This window comes from Octopus sinensis, linkage group LG20, assembly GCF_006345805.1.
Source record: "Octopus sinensis linkage group LG20, ASM634580v1, whole genome shotgun sequence".
Taxonomy (NCBI): Eukaryota; Metazoa; Mollusca; class Cephalopoda; order Octopoda; family Octopodidae; genus Octopus; species Octopus sinensis.
The window spans coordinates 8,605,708-8,619,726 of NC_043016.1; the positions used below are offsets into that span (position 1 = coordinate 8,605,708).

General features: G+C 39.8%; 1 protein-coding gene across 1 annotated transcript in view; it reads right to left on the reverse strand.

Annotated features, from left to right (window-relative positions):
- Positions 1-14,019, reverse strand: part of LOC115222669 (stromal interaction molecule homolog) — a 234,029-nt gene that overhangs the window by 96,351 nt on the left and 123,659 nt on the right. Inside the window, exon 3 of the mRNA XM_036511497.1 lies at positions 6,701-6,815. Within this exon, the coding sequence (XP_036367390.1) occupies positions 6,701-6,815 (115 nt within the window). The remainder of the gene's footprint in view (positions 1-6,700; positions 6,816-14,019) is intronic.

Genomic DNA, 14,019 nt, shown 5'->3' on the forward strand with positions numbered 1-14,019 from the left:
CACATAAAAAGCACCATCCGAACGTGGCCGATGCCAGCGCGGCCCTGACTGGCTCCTGTGCCGGTGGCACATAGAAAGCACCATCCGAACGTGGCCAATGCCAGCGCCGCCCCGACTGGCTTCTGTGCTGGTGGCACATAAAAAGCACCATCCGAACGTGACCGATGCCAGCGCCGCCCCGACTGGCTTCTGTGCCGGTGGCACATAAAAAGCACCATCCGAACGTGACCGATACCAGCGCCGCCTTGACTGGCTTCTGTGCCAGTTGCATGTAAAAAACACCAACTGATCATGGCCACTGCCAGCCTTCCCTGGCACCTGTGCCAGTGGCATGTAAAAAGCACCCACTACACTCACGGAGTGGTTGGCGTTAGGAAGGGCATCCAGCTGCAGAAACACTGCCAGATCAGACTGGAGCCTGGTACAGCCTCCTGGCTTCCCAGACCCCAGTTGAACTGTCCAACCCATGCTAGCACGGAAAACGGGCGTTAAACGATGATGATGATGATGAGATCATTTGCTTGATGAACTCATCCACCTTTTGGGCATAATTCCAAAAGTCAGTAATCCTTGGACACTAAGTATACAGATTTATTTCATGGTTCTGTACACATTTCAGATAGGCCTGTCCGAGAGCACTTCCTATGCCTGTAGGGATGTCACTAATGTAACATAGGTATCCTTATTTAAGACTGACCTGGGGTTAACCAACAACAACAACAACAATCCACCTTTCACAGCACATGCACAATTGCCACCCAATAAGATAAACCGACCAATACACCATCAACAATCATATAATTGATATTGTACAAATTTTTCACTCAATAACATAAGATAATCCACACAAACCACACAGTGCGTCCTGTATGCAAGCACCACCATCACAACCCCATACTAAAACAACTCATATAATACACATGAAACACAACTATCCAATGAAATTATACAACTCATCCAGCCAGGAAGTGTAATGACAACTGCTTTTGATTCTGATAGGATCCTATGGAAGAGATGTCTGAGACTCAATGTCCTTGACCATCCTGGGAATAGTGGGCAGAGAAAAACGGATGGATATTCTTAGTATTAAACAAATGAAATGCTAAATATTTTGTGATGCACATGGTATTATAGATTTTTTTAAAAACTATTTTGGCCTCAGTTCAAGATGTGTATTATGCATAACAGCATGTTATGCAGTAAATAAATCATTATACAGAATAATGAAACAGCAAAATTAATGCCACCACGAAATAAAATTGATGTAGTATACAACCAGTTCAATGAGATAATGCTGCAGACTTCTTAAAATATAGAAATATACCCAGCAGTGCAGTGGAAACATAAAACAGTTAAAAACTTGATGATGATGATGATGATGATGATGATGGGGGCACTGTTAGAATTTTCTTCAGGTCGAGTAGCCCATCCTGCTCAAAAGGTCCCTGAATAAGGTTTGTTTAAGGATGTTGAACGAAACACCCATGTTTCCAGAGGTGAATTATTCAAACCCCAAAGAATCCCTCTCAACACATGGCTAGGATGCTCCCCCACTACTTCTGCTCGTGATCAGAGATGCACATATCGTCAGCCACTAAGGGACATGCTCAACTGGTTAAGGTCAAACAACTGACAAGCAAATCTGTGGTTTTGAGCAGAATATTTGCTGTAGCCCATCTTTTGTACCAAGACAAAACAATGTACATTAAAACACTTCCAATCAGTTAAGATCAGAAACCATGAGAGCCACTACCTGGTACTACATCAAGGCATTTATTATTATTATTATTATTATTATTATTATTATTATTATTATTATTATCGATATTATTAATGGTGGTGAATTAGCAAAAGAAAGTGCCTTGTGATATTTTCTCAGTTCAAATCCTGTCAAAGTGTCGACTTTACCTTTCATCTTTTCTGGGCCAGTAAAACAATTACCAGTCAAGTACGAGGTCAATACAATTGACAAGTCTCCTCCCCCAAAATTTCAGGCCTTGTGCCTAAAGTAGAAATTGCTACTAATACTACTACTATTGCCTCTAGCAGCCAGAAGACTAAAATATTGGAGGCAGGAGCAGCAATTTAATTTTCACCCTAATTACTTAATTACTTTTTACTTTGTTGCAGTTGTTTATTCTGTGGCCATGCTGGAGCACTGCCTTGAAGAATTCTATTTGAACAAATCGACCCCAGTACTTTTTCTTTTAAGCCTGATACTTATTTTGTCAATCTCTTTCGCTAAACCACTAAGTTATGTGGACATAAACACACCTATACCACTTGTCAAGCAGTAATGGGCGACAAACACAGATACACACACATGGATATATATATACATCATCATCATCATCCTCATTTAACATCCGCTTTCCATACTGTTATGGATTGGACAGTTTGAATGGAGCTGTCCAGGCAGAAGACTGCACCGTGCTTCACTGTCTGTTTTGGCAGGGGTTTTTTACAGCAGGATGCCCTTCCTAACACCAACCACTCAGCAGAGTGGACTGAGTACTTTTTACATGGCACCAACAAGGGTGAGGTCAGTTTTGGCATTATTTTCACAGCTGGATGCCCTTCTAAATACCAACCACTTTACAGTATATACTGCATGTTTTTTTTTTATGTATATATACATATATACAATGGGTTTCTTTCAGTTTTCATTTTATCAAATCCACTCACAAGGCTTTGATCAACCTGAGGCTATAGTAGAAGGCATTTGCCCAAGGTGTCATGCAGTAGGACCAAACCTGGAACCATGTGGTTGGGAAGCAAACTTCTTATCACACACCCATGCCTGAGCCTTAGAGCCACGCCTGGTAATTTATTTTATCGCTCTTAGAAGAATGGAAGATAATAATGACAACAATGGCAGTGATGAAGATGAAGAAGGTGAGAATGATGATGGTAATGGTGATGATGATGATGAGTGATGACAGTGATAGCAATGATGACGACAGTGATGATAGATGGTGGTGGCAGCGGTGATGGTGGTCGTTGAGATGATGATGATGATGATGGTGATGGTGGTAGTAATGATGGTGGCAGTGATGATGATGATTGTGGTGGTGATGAAGACGATGACATCTTACAGTGGAGTAAGCCCACACATTTGAAAGTTAGAGATAAGCAAATTGAATTTACCCCCAACATATGACTGTTACTTATTTTACCAACTTTAGAGTGAGAGAGAGAGATAAAAGAGAAATTTAAACATGCCATCCTAATCATCATTAATCTAAAACTAATCATCATTATCACAATAACCCCTCCCCCCCACTGCAGGCACAATGCTTGAAATTTGGAAGGGAGGGGCTAATAGATTACATCAACCCCAGTTTCCAACTAAGACTTATTTTTTATCAGTTCTAAAAGGATGAAAGGCAAAACTGACTTTGGCAGAATTTGAACTCTGGACATAAATCTCAAAGAAATGCTGCTAAGCATTTTGTCCAATGTGCTAATGATTCGCTAATGGTTCTGGGTTCAGTCCCACTGCGTGGCACCTTGGGCAAGTGTCTTCTACTATAGCCCCGGGCCGACCAAAGCCTTGTGAGTGGATTTGGTAGACGGAAACTGAATGAAGCCCATCGTATATATGTGTATATATATATATATATATGTCTGTGTGTTTGCGTGTCTGTTTGTCTCTCCAACATCGCTTGACAACCGATGCTGGTGTGTTTACGCCCCTGTAACTTAGCAGTACGGCAAAAGAGACCGATAGAATAAGTACTAGGCTTACAAAGAAAAAGTCCTAGGGTCGATTTGCTCGACTAAAGGCAGTGCTCCAGCATGGTTGCAGTCAAATGACTGAAACAAGGAAAGAGTAAAGAGATTCTACCAGCTCACCATTTTTGCAATAATGGTATTCTGAATAATGATTTATTTACTGTAAATGTCTACGTGTAACGTGTTGCTATGTATAATACACATCTCAATCTGAAGCCTACATAGTCTTAAAATGGATAGCATCATGTATATCTCAATATTCTATGCTACTACCACAAGAACAGGTAATCAATAATAATCCAATATATCCGTTTTTAATATTGCATATTACATATAGAACAGCAAGCTGACAGAATTGTTAGGCGTAGGAATGGTTGTGTGTTAAGTAGCTTGCTTACGAACCACATGGTCCCGGGTTCAGTCCTACTGCATGGCACCTTGGGCAAGTGTCTTCTACTATAGCCTCGGGCCAACCAAAGCCTTGTGAGTGGATTTGGTAGACGGAAACTGAAAGAATCCTGTCGTATATATGTATATATATATATATGTATGTGTGTGTGTGTATATGTTTGTGTATCTGTGTTTGTCCCCCCCAACATTGCTTGACAACTGATGCTGGTGTGTTTACGTCCCCGTAACTTAGCGGTTTGGCAAAAAGAGACCGATAGAATAAGTACTAGGCTTACAAAGAATAAGTTCTGGGGTTGATTTGCTCGACTAAAGGCGGTGCTCCACCATGGCCACAGTCAAATGACTGAAACAAGTAAAAGAGTAAAGAGAGAGTATTCAGGGTGAAATGCTTAGCAGCATTTCATCTGTCTTTGTGTTCTGAGTTCAAATTCTGCTGAATTCGACTTTTCCTTTCATCCTCTTGGCGTCAATAAAATGAGTACCAGTTGAACACTGGGGCGGTTGATGTAATTGACTTACTCCTCTCCTGAAATTGCTGGCCTTGTGCCAAAATTTGAAACCGATATTTCATATTGCTTAAAAAATATATCGATATTTAGTGAAAGTACATGACCTAGTGGTTAGGGTGTTGCACTCAAGATCGCAAGGTTGTGGTTTCAATTCCCAGATTGGTGGCATGTTGTGTTATTGGGCTAAACACTTTGTTACACGTTGCTCCAGCCCATTCAGTTGTAAACAGATTACCCTGTAACAGACGCACATCCCATTCAAGGAAAATGTTCGCTTGCATGCCTAGCCCATGGAATGACATTATTTGAAAACTACTACAATGCAAGAAAGCATACAGTGAACAGCAGTATATAACACTGTCCCTACAGTCTGACCAATACAGTCATATTAATATGTAATAATAAAATAATTTAAAACATAATAAATCTTTGTTTGTTTTCCAAAGTGGATGTGTGGGGGAGTAGCAGCCAAATACCATATATTATACACACCCCAAACTGTAATCTTGACTTTAGTGGGAGGAATAAATGACTATTGCATATGGAATTTTACAGTATTTAAGTACAAGGATACCAAAAGTGAGATATAGCAGCAAATGACAAAAAAAAAAAAAACTTAAAAAAAAAAAAGAAAAATTCACATAAAATTTTTTTTAAATAATATATAGAAAAAGAAAGATTTACAAAAGGATGCTGAAAATTTTTTGCCTTTAAGAATATTGCGAAGGTCTGGTTGGGCACCCAACCTTCTGAGTTCTTTGACAGGGCTTAGAAAAACTGAAGGACTGCTTGCAATAAGTGTGTAGATACGAGAGGGGAGATATGGTGAATAAAATCATAGTTAACTGATCCTCCTGCATTTTCTTTAACCCAAGGCCAGGAACATCTCAGCAGCCCCTTGTATCTTTTTATTTTTTTATTTTTTTCAATAACTGTACTGCAAGCCATGCTGGAGCACAACTCTTGAAGTGTTTTTAGTTGATCAAATCTTGAAGAAATGCTGCTAAGTCTGGTGCTTATTCTTTCATTCCTTTTGCCGAACTGCTAAGTTATGGAGAGACAAACAAACCAACACTGGTTGTCATGAGATGGCAAGGTACAACCGCACGCACACACACATACACACACACACACACAAACAAACACAAAAAAATTCAACACTGGTTCCAGAACCATATTAACTCATAATGCATCGGTTGACCCGGGGCTATAGTAGAAGACACTTTCCCAAATCGCTAATTTATCTTATTGGCCCCAGAAAAATGAAAGAAGACCATTGTAGAGATTTGAACCGAGACGATAAAGAACTGGGACAAATATTGCATAGCATTTCCTTCATCTACACTGCCCATGATATCCAAAATTAAACCTAAACTTAATGTATGAACCAATATAATACAGATTGTCAAGCGATGGCAGCAGGGGCATGCACATAGACACACACGCACACATACACACAATGGGCTCCCATACATACAGTTTCCATCAACCAAATCTGCTCACAAAGTACTGGTTGCCCTGGGGCTATAGTAGAAGACTCTTGACCAAGGTGCTACACAATGGGGCTGAACCTGAAACCACAGGGTTGTAAAGCAAGTTTCTTAACCACACAGCCAAACCTGCACCTATAATACATTACAGGTATAACACTGATATTAATAATGAAAAAGGCGGCGAGCTGGCAGAAACGTTAGCACACCGGGCGAAATGCTTCGCGCTATTTCCGTCTGCCTCTACGTTCTGAGTTCAAATTCCACCAAGGTCGACTTTGCCTTTCATCCTTTCAGGGTCGATTAAATAAGTACCAGTTACGTACTGGGGTCGATATAATTGACTGGCACCCTCCCCCAAAATTTCGGGCCTTGAGCCTAGAATAGAAAAGGATATTAATAATGAAAGCATTCTCCTAAATGTCAGTCTCCTTATTAAATTCGAGAGTGGAGGTCATCCATCCATCCATCAAAACTTCCGTGTCACTTACTTTTCATATCAAAATAGAAGAAAATAATTACATCCATTTTAGTTTTATAAGTGCTGCAGCTTACCTTCAGACTGTTTCCAAGACTTCCAAAGATCTTCAACGCTAATAAATCCGTCATTCCCATGAAATGTAAAATGCCTTTCAAAGCCGTCCGTATACTGTAATTCCACTCGTAAAAACTAGGAGGGTAAGAAAAGAGCAGAAAAAAATAGACAACTTTATTAATATTTGAACACTGAATTCTTGGGGTTAAAAGAAAATGTTATAAAAGTAGATTAAATACATGTTTATGGAGCTTTACCAAATTTTGATATGAAGAAAAATTCTATTTTTTAATGGGTTATCTTTAACCCTTTCGTTACTAAACCGGCTGAAACCGGCTCTGGCTCTGAGTATAAATGCCTTGTTTTCATAAATTTTGAATTAAAATCTTCCACCAAACCTTAGTCACAGTTTATGTTCCTAACACTAGCTTAATGATAACTAAGTTATTTTACTAAATTATTTGTTATATTTAAAGTAATTGAAAGAAACACAGAGCATCCCAAAATAAATACAGTAATGAAAGGGTTAATGCTCAACCATCCAAGAAAATAAAGAATGACTCTACACAATAAACAGTAGGACTAAATGGCAACCGAGAGTCAGAACACTTGTTGACACAAACATATATATATATATATATATATACATATATATATATATATGTTTTGGATTCATTTCTTTACAACTGTGTCAATATAGATACACACGTAGCCAAATATACATACAAATGGATACAGATAAACATTATACAAACATACATACATACATGCACATGCACACACACACATACACACACACTGAACAAGCTTGCAATCACTATATTTTTTTCTCCTGTACGAATGCATTTGTATTTAGTTAATTCACCATTTTGGAGACTGATTTACTACAGATATCACCATGATAGCATTCTCTTCCTGTATGAAATACATTCATTATTAGCGAAGATACTACAGAGAGTGATTTACCAGAGATAATCATCATGATAAGGTTTCTCCCTGTATGAATGTTTGTGAGTAGTTGAGCTACCTAACACAGAGAATGGTTTACGGAATATCACAGCGACATGGCTTCTCCCTCTCTTTCTCACATGAGAAAACGTTTGAGCAATTAAGGTATTTCCATGAGAATGGCTTATCACAGATATCACCGTGATATGGTTTCTCTCCTCTATGAATACATTGGTTGAGTGGTGGAGGTTATCATTTTTTTTGAGAGAAAGAATTTTTACAGACATCACATTTGAATAATGTTTTTCCTATCTCTTACAGCATCTCAACAGAAAACAAATCAACCCTTTTAAACACTTAGTCTGTGTTTTAAATTTAATCTTGCTCTTACATAATTCACTTTCCAAAATTTTCTTCCTTCCCACAATGCATAGATATTTTCCTTCTTTATACATTTTTAAAAAATATTTTTTTAATTCCTAATAAATATATTTCTACTGCTACATTTTCATAGACTGTCGTAACTGCCAATATTTGAAGATGATGCAAACTCCACTGTAAATTTGTCTTGGAATGCCAAATCATCTTCTACATGTTTCTGACAATGCAAATATTAATTACAAAGTAGAGAAATTCTTGCTGTTAATATCAATGCAAAGGAAATATTTCAATAATTCTTCCAGAGATTTATATAGACAAGAAGATTTAGTTGTTTTGCGATAACATCTTTTTCTCTATAAAAGATGACAAACATTGATGAAGCATCTGAGGTAAAAGAAAAACAAAAAAAAAAGATACTTTTACCCAAATGTCATCTAATAACCATTTCTCTAAGAATGTTTTTACAATGTTTACAATTTAAACAATAACAAGGCAAATGAATGTAAGAGAATAAATGTATTTATTTATTTATTTTTTTTTGTATAAATACATAAATAAATGAAATACATGGCGTAGGAGTGGCTGTGTGGTAAGTAGCTTGCTAACCAACCACATGGTTCCGGGTTCAGTCCTACTGCGTGGCACCTTGGGCAAGTATCTTCTACTATAGCCTCGGGCCTACCAGTTTCAGATTTGGTAGACGGAAACTGAAAGAAGCCTGTTGTATATATGTATACATATATATATGCATGTGTGTGTGTGTGTGTATGTGTCTGTATTTGTTCCCCCAACATCGCTTGACAACCGATGCTGGTGTGTTTACATCCCCCGTAACTTAGCAGTTCGGCAAAAGAGACCGATAGAATAAGTACTAGACTTACAAAGAATAAGTCCTGGGGTCGATCTTCTCGACTAAATGCGGTGCTCCAGCATGGCCACAGTCAAATTACTGAAACAAGTAAAAGAGTAAAAGAGATATGCACCTATATTACACACACACCTTTGGATTATACATCTAAACAAATGTGTGTATATGTGTGTATATAACTTTTATCTTTTACTTGTTTCAGTCATGAGACAGTGACCATGCTGGAGCACCATCTTGAAGTTTGGTACTTATTCTATCGGTATCGTTTACCAAAACACTAAGTTACGGGGACATAAACACACCAACACCAGCTGTCAAGTGATGGTTGGGGACAAACACAGACACAAAGACAGACAGACAGATAGATACGATGGATTTCTTTTAGTTTCCATCTACTCACAGGACCTTGTTCAGCCTAGGGCTATAGTTAGTACAAGACACTTGCCCAAGGTGCCATGTGGTTTGGAAACAAACTTCTTACCACACAGCCATGGATGGATGGATGGATTGATTGGTATGTGGGTGTGTAGGTATTGAGTAGGTAGGTAGATATGCATGTATGTATGTATGTATGTATGTTACACTTCCAGATGGGAAGGGTCTTCCTTTGATGCTGACGTGCAATGTCTGTGCAAGACCCTGCCACAGTAAAGCTGGACTCAAGAGTCATCTTCATAGCCATAAAGCAAGACAGATGAGTGACAACCTGGCCACTGGTGGTGGTGTTACACACCACACTAATCATATCTGTCAGGCATGTGGAAGAGAGTGTAATTTGGCAGGAGGACTTAAACGACATGCAAAGGTGCATGAAGCCCAGTTACAACTACAGCCGGCTATTACCCGTAAAGGTTTTAGTTGCCAATTCTCTACAAGACATTGTAGATTTTTAGTTGGACTAAAAAGTCACATTCGATCACAGCACCAATAATAGTTAAGCTTCGTGCAATGGCCATACTCGATAACGAGGGGGCAGCCATCATGTATGTATGTATGTATGCATATATACATGAAAATGTTTTCCCAAATAAAATTACACTTCATGTCTGAAGCTCTGATGAAGCTATTTCATAGCAGAAACATCTGTAAGCTAATGAAGTTCATGACATAATTTCTTATTCCCTAGTCATGCATTCAATTTCTCATCACTGTTCCATACTCAACGAAGACTTTGTTCCAAAGCATATGAGCTCTAACATCAGATTATTAGCATCACTATGCTTATGTGAAATCTGCTGGCAGCTAAGGGCCTCTTGCTCAAGATGAAAGGTAGACGCATGTGTGCAAACTGCCATGCTACATGGCAGCAAAACATGGGCCATGACATGTGTAGGCTTGAAAGAAATGAAGCTAGTATGATCCACTGGATGTGTAATGTCAGTGTGCATACACGACATTGTGTGCATGCCCTGAGAGAAAAGCTGGACATAAGAAGCATCAAATGTGGTATGCTAGAGAGATAACTACACTGGTAGGGTCATGTGTTATGTATGGATGAGGACAGCTGTGTGAAGGAAGTGCCATACCCTAATTGTGGAAGGAAGCTGTGGAAGAGGTGGACTGAGGAAGACATGGGATGAGGTGGTGAAGCATGACCTTTGAACGCTGGGCTTCACAGAAGCAATGACAGGAGATTGAGACCTTGGGAGATATACTGTGATTGAGAAGACCCAGCAACTAAAGTGAGATCACAGTCATGGCCAATGCCAATGCTGCATGTCCAGCCCATTTAGGAGTACACCTGATGCGTCAGTCGATACAATATGCTTGAGAAGACCTGTTGAGTCAAGTAAAACCAAAATCATAGCTGAGGCCAGTGCGCCCTAACTGGTTCCCATTCCGGTGGCACATAAAATGCATCATCCAAACGTGGTCAATGCCAGGTCTGCCTGAATGGCTGGCTCCCATGCCAGTGGCACGTAAAAAGCACCATCCAAATGTGGTTCATGCCAGGGCCGCCTGACTGGCTCCCATGCCAGTGACATGTAAAAAGCACCATCTGAACGTGGCTGATACCAGTGCCCTCTGACCGGCTCCCATGATCGATGCTAGGGTCACCTCACTGGCTCCTGTGCCGGTGGCACATACAAAACACCTACTACACTCTCGGAGTGATTGGTGTTAGGAAGGGATTCCAGCAGTAGAAACATTGCCAGATCAGATTGGAGCCTGGTGCAACCGCTGGCTCTCCAGATGATGATGATACAGGCAATCACAGTCTGTTTCCTCTCTGAGATAAGTTGGGGACCACATTTCCCTTATATGTTCCTACTTTCGGCATGGTTTCTCCCTCCAGATGCTATATTCCTATTTCTGCCTTACAGAATGGATTGGGTGAATTTGTGCATTTTAATTGTGAAATTAGTAGAAAATTAGAGCTTGCCTTGTACCTGACAAGATTTGAGTATCAACTCTAATCTGCATTGTGTGTCTATTTGTTTACCAACTGTACTGAGAGCATTTCACCATGACACCGGGAATAGAGAGGTTCTCATGCCTCCAGTAAGAGTTAAAGAATCTTATTCCTTTTGAAATTTCCTTTGTTTATTTACCAGCACCAAAAGGCTGCTTTGTCCCTGACATATTGAAGAGACAGTGACAGAAGAGAATCAGAGTGAGAAGGAAATAGAGAAAAGTGTATTGAAAGAGAACCAGTGTGATAAGTATGGAAGAGAGAGAGAGAGAGAGAGAGAGAAATGGTATATGAGAGAGAAAGAGAAGGAGGGAGGGAGAGAGAGAGAGGGAATTAAAGGGTGATTGCTCATCAAGAGATTCAACAAAAAACAGCTGGAGCAAGATGGCAGGGAAAGCAAGAGGAATAAAAAGACAGGAATACTGGAAACGAGAGAGTAAATGGGAGAGAGAGAGAGAGAGAGAGAGAAAGTGAAATGAGAAAGGTTAATGAATGTCAATAATGAGTATTGGGGGAGGGAGGGAGGAGTAATGTGAGGAGAAGATGATGGCAGTGAAGATGGATGATAGCGAGAGGATGAAGGTGATGAAATGTGGCAGAGGGAAAAATTGATGGCTTTCAATACAAAAAAATAGGAAACAATAAGAAGAAAGATTCAGTAGGAACAGAGCTAATAGGATGCTACCCTTTGTTATGCAGGCTGACGAGAAAGAGAAAGAGTGATGAAAAGCAGGGAAGCATGTTGACGGAAGAGGAGTGAGAGATGAGAGGACAAAGTGCAGGGAGAGCTGTATATGGAATATAACATTAAAACGGTGGATGGACACACCGGTTGTAAACAACAGATCTGGGTTCCACAATTTCTTGCTAAACAATCTGCACGGTTGATTTGTTGAAGGTGGCACGCAAAAAGCACCCACTACACTCACGGAGTGGTTGGCGTTAGGAAGGGCATCCAGCTGTAGAAACTCTGCCAGATCAGACTGGAGCCTGGTGCAGCCTCCTGGCTTCCCAGATCCCGGTCAAACCGTCCAACCCATGCTAGCATGAAAAACGGACGTTAAACGACGATGATGATGATGATGATGATGATTAGCTCAACCCCCCTCCATCAGATCAATGTCACTTAAACAGGTGCATGGGGTACAACATATCAGATGTGAATGTGATCACAGAGTAACCTGTCCAAGAACACAATGCAACACCTGGTCCAGGAGTCAAAATTAAACAATTTTGTGATCAATGAGTGCAACACCCTTAGTCACTAGGCCGCAAATGTAGACACATTACAATCTCCATCACCACTGCCTTCATTATTTTTACACTTACAGACAAGTTAGGGGTTAGGGTATATAGAAGGAAAGTTGTAGCATTGTATGACTTATTAGACATAAACCAGGAATGTATATGTGTGTACAGCATGGCAACTGACCAGGTTCACAGGGTTGCACCACAGAAAAGGTATAAGAACACTTTGAAGAAATCATGGTACTTATAATACTGACCATTGCCAGCAGTCTTTTTTCACGTTTGCATAGATTCAGATGCATCCTTTGTCATTTTCATAAAGAACAATCTCTCATGATCAGTCTTCACCACTTCATTTTGTCTTCTTCCTTAGATGACTCCTTTTTCTACAAGTTCCAACCATTTTGAATGGTGAGCACTTTCATAATTCAACTGCCATCTTCCAAAAACATTACATACCTCAGGTCAGCATAAGTTTTCTCTTTTGCATGCTACATCCCATTTGTCTTATATACAGTTTCTCTTTCATTTTATTCATGTTCCACTGTTTGTGCACACTTTACATATTCAGCAAAGCATACTTGTCTCATTTCTTACCAGTCTTTGCAAAATATATCCTCTGCATTCAACAATAAATGGCACCAGTACAGCGGTGCCGTTTATTATAAAGTGGTTGACAAATAAATGGAAACAATGTGGGCAGAGAGAACCTTTCAGTCTTGCTAAGGACATGATAACCTCTTTAGTGCTGGCGCCCACAATAAAATGCGCACCGAACATGTTGTAAAGCAGTTGGTGTTAGAGAGGTCATCCAGCCGTAGAAACCAAGCCAAAAGTCTGGGAGAAAATAACACCAAATAAGAAGTGATTCAGACCTGAAACAACCCATCCATCCTAGCAAGGAAAGTAACAGATGATGATGACACCGCCGACGACACCAACAACGAGGTGGCGGGGGGGAAGGGGATTAAGAGGAGGAGGAGGAGGAGGAGGACCTAAACTGTGAAATCATCAGCTTTGAATGAATGAATAAACTCTTCAACACACATCAAGTAGTACTCCTCTCATTCATATATCCAAAATTAGAATTTTATGGCAGACAAGTCGTTATCTATAGAAGAAAAAGTTGTAGCATTGCATGAATTATTAGATATAACGAGAAATTGCATTGCAGCTGACCATTTTGACCATTTTGACAAAAGTGGCATCATGGAAAAGGTATAAGAACACCCTGAAGAAATCACGGTGCCTATCATACTGACTACTGTCAGTAGTCTACTGTAACCTCTAACCATGAGGCCTGGCTCCATGTACAGGGGTGACTTTGAGAGTAAAAAGAAGCTAAGGAAGAACCGTGATACAGCATATCAAAATCAGAACAACATTTCTCTTGCAGCAGCTGTAGATGTATTTGTCTGTGTTGTATGGTCAAGTCAGTCATAGTCAAGCCAAATCACGATGGTTCCTAAGCATCGTCAATA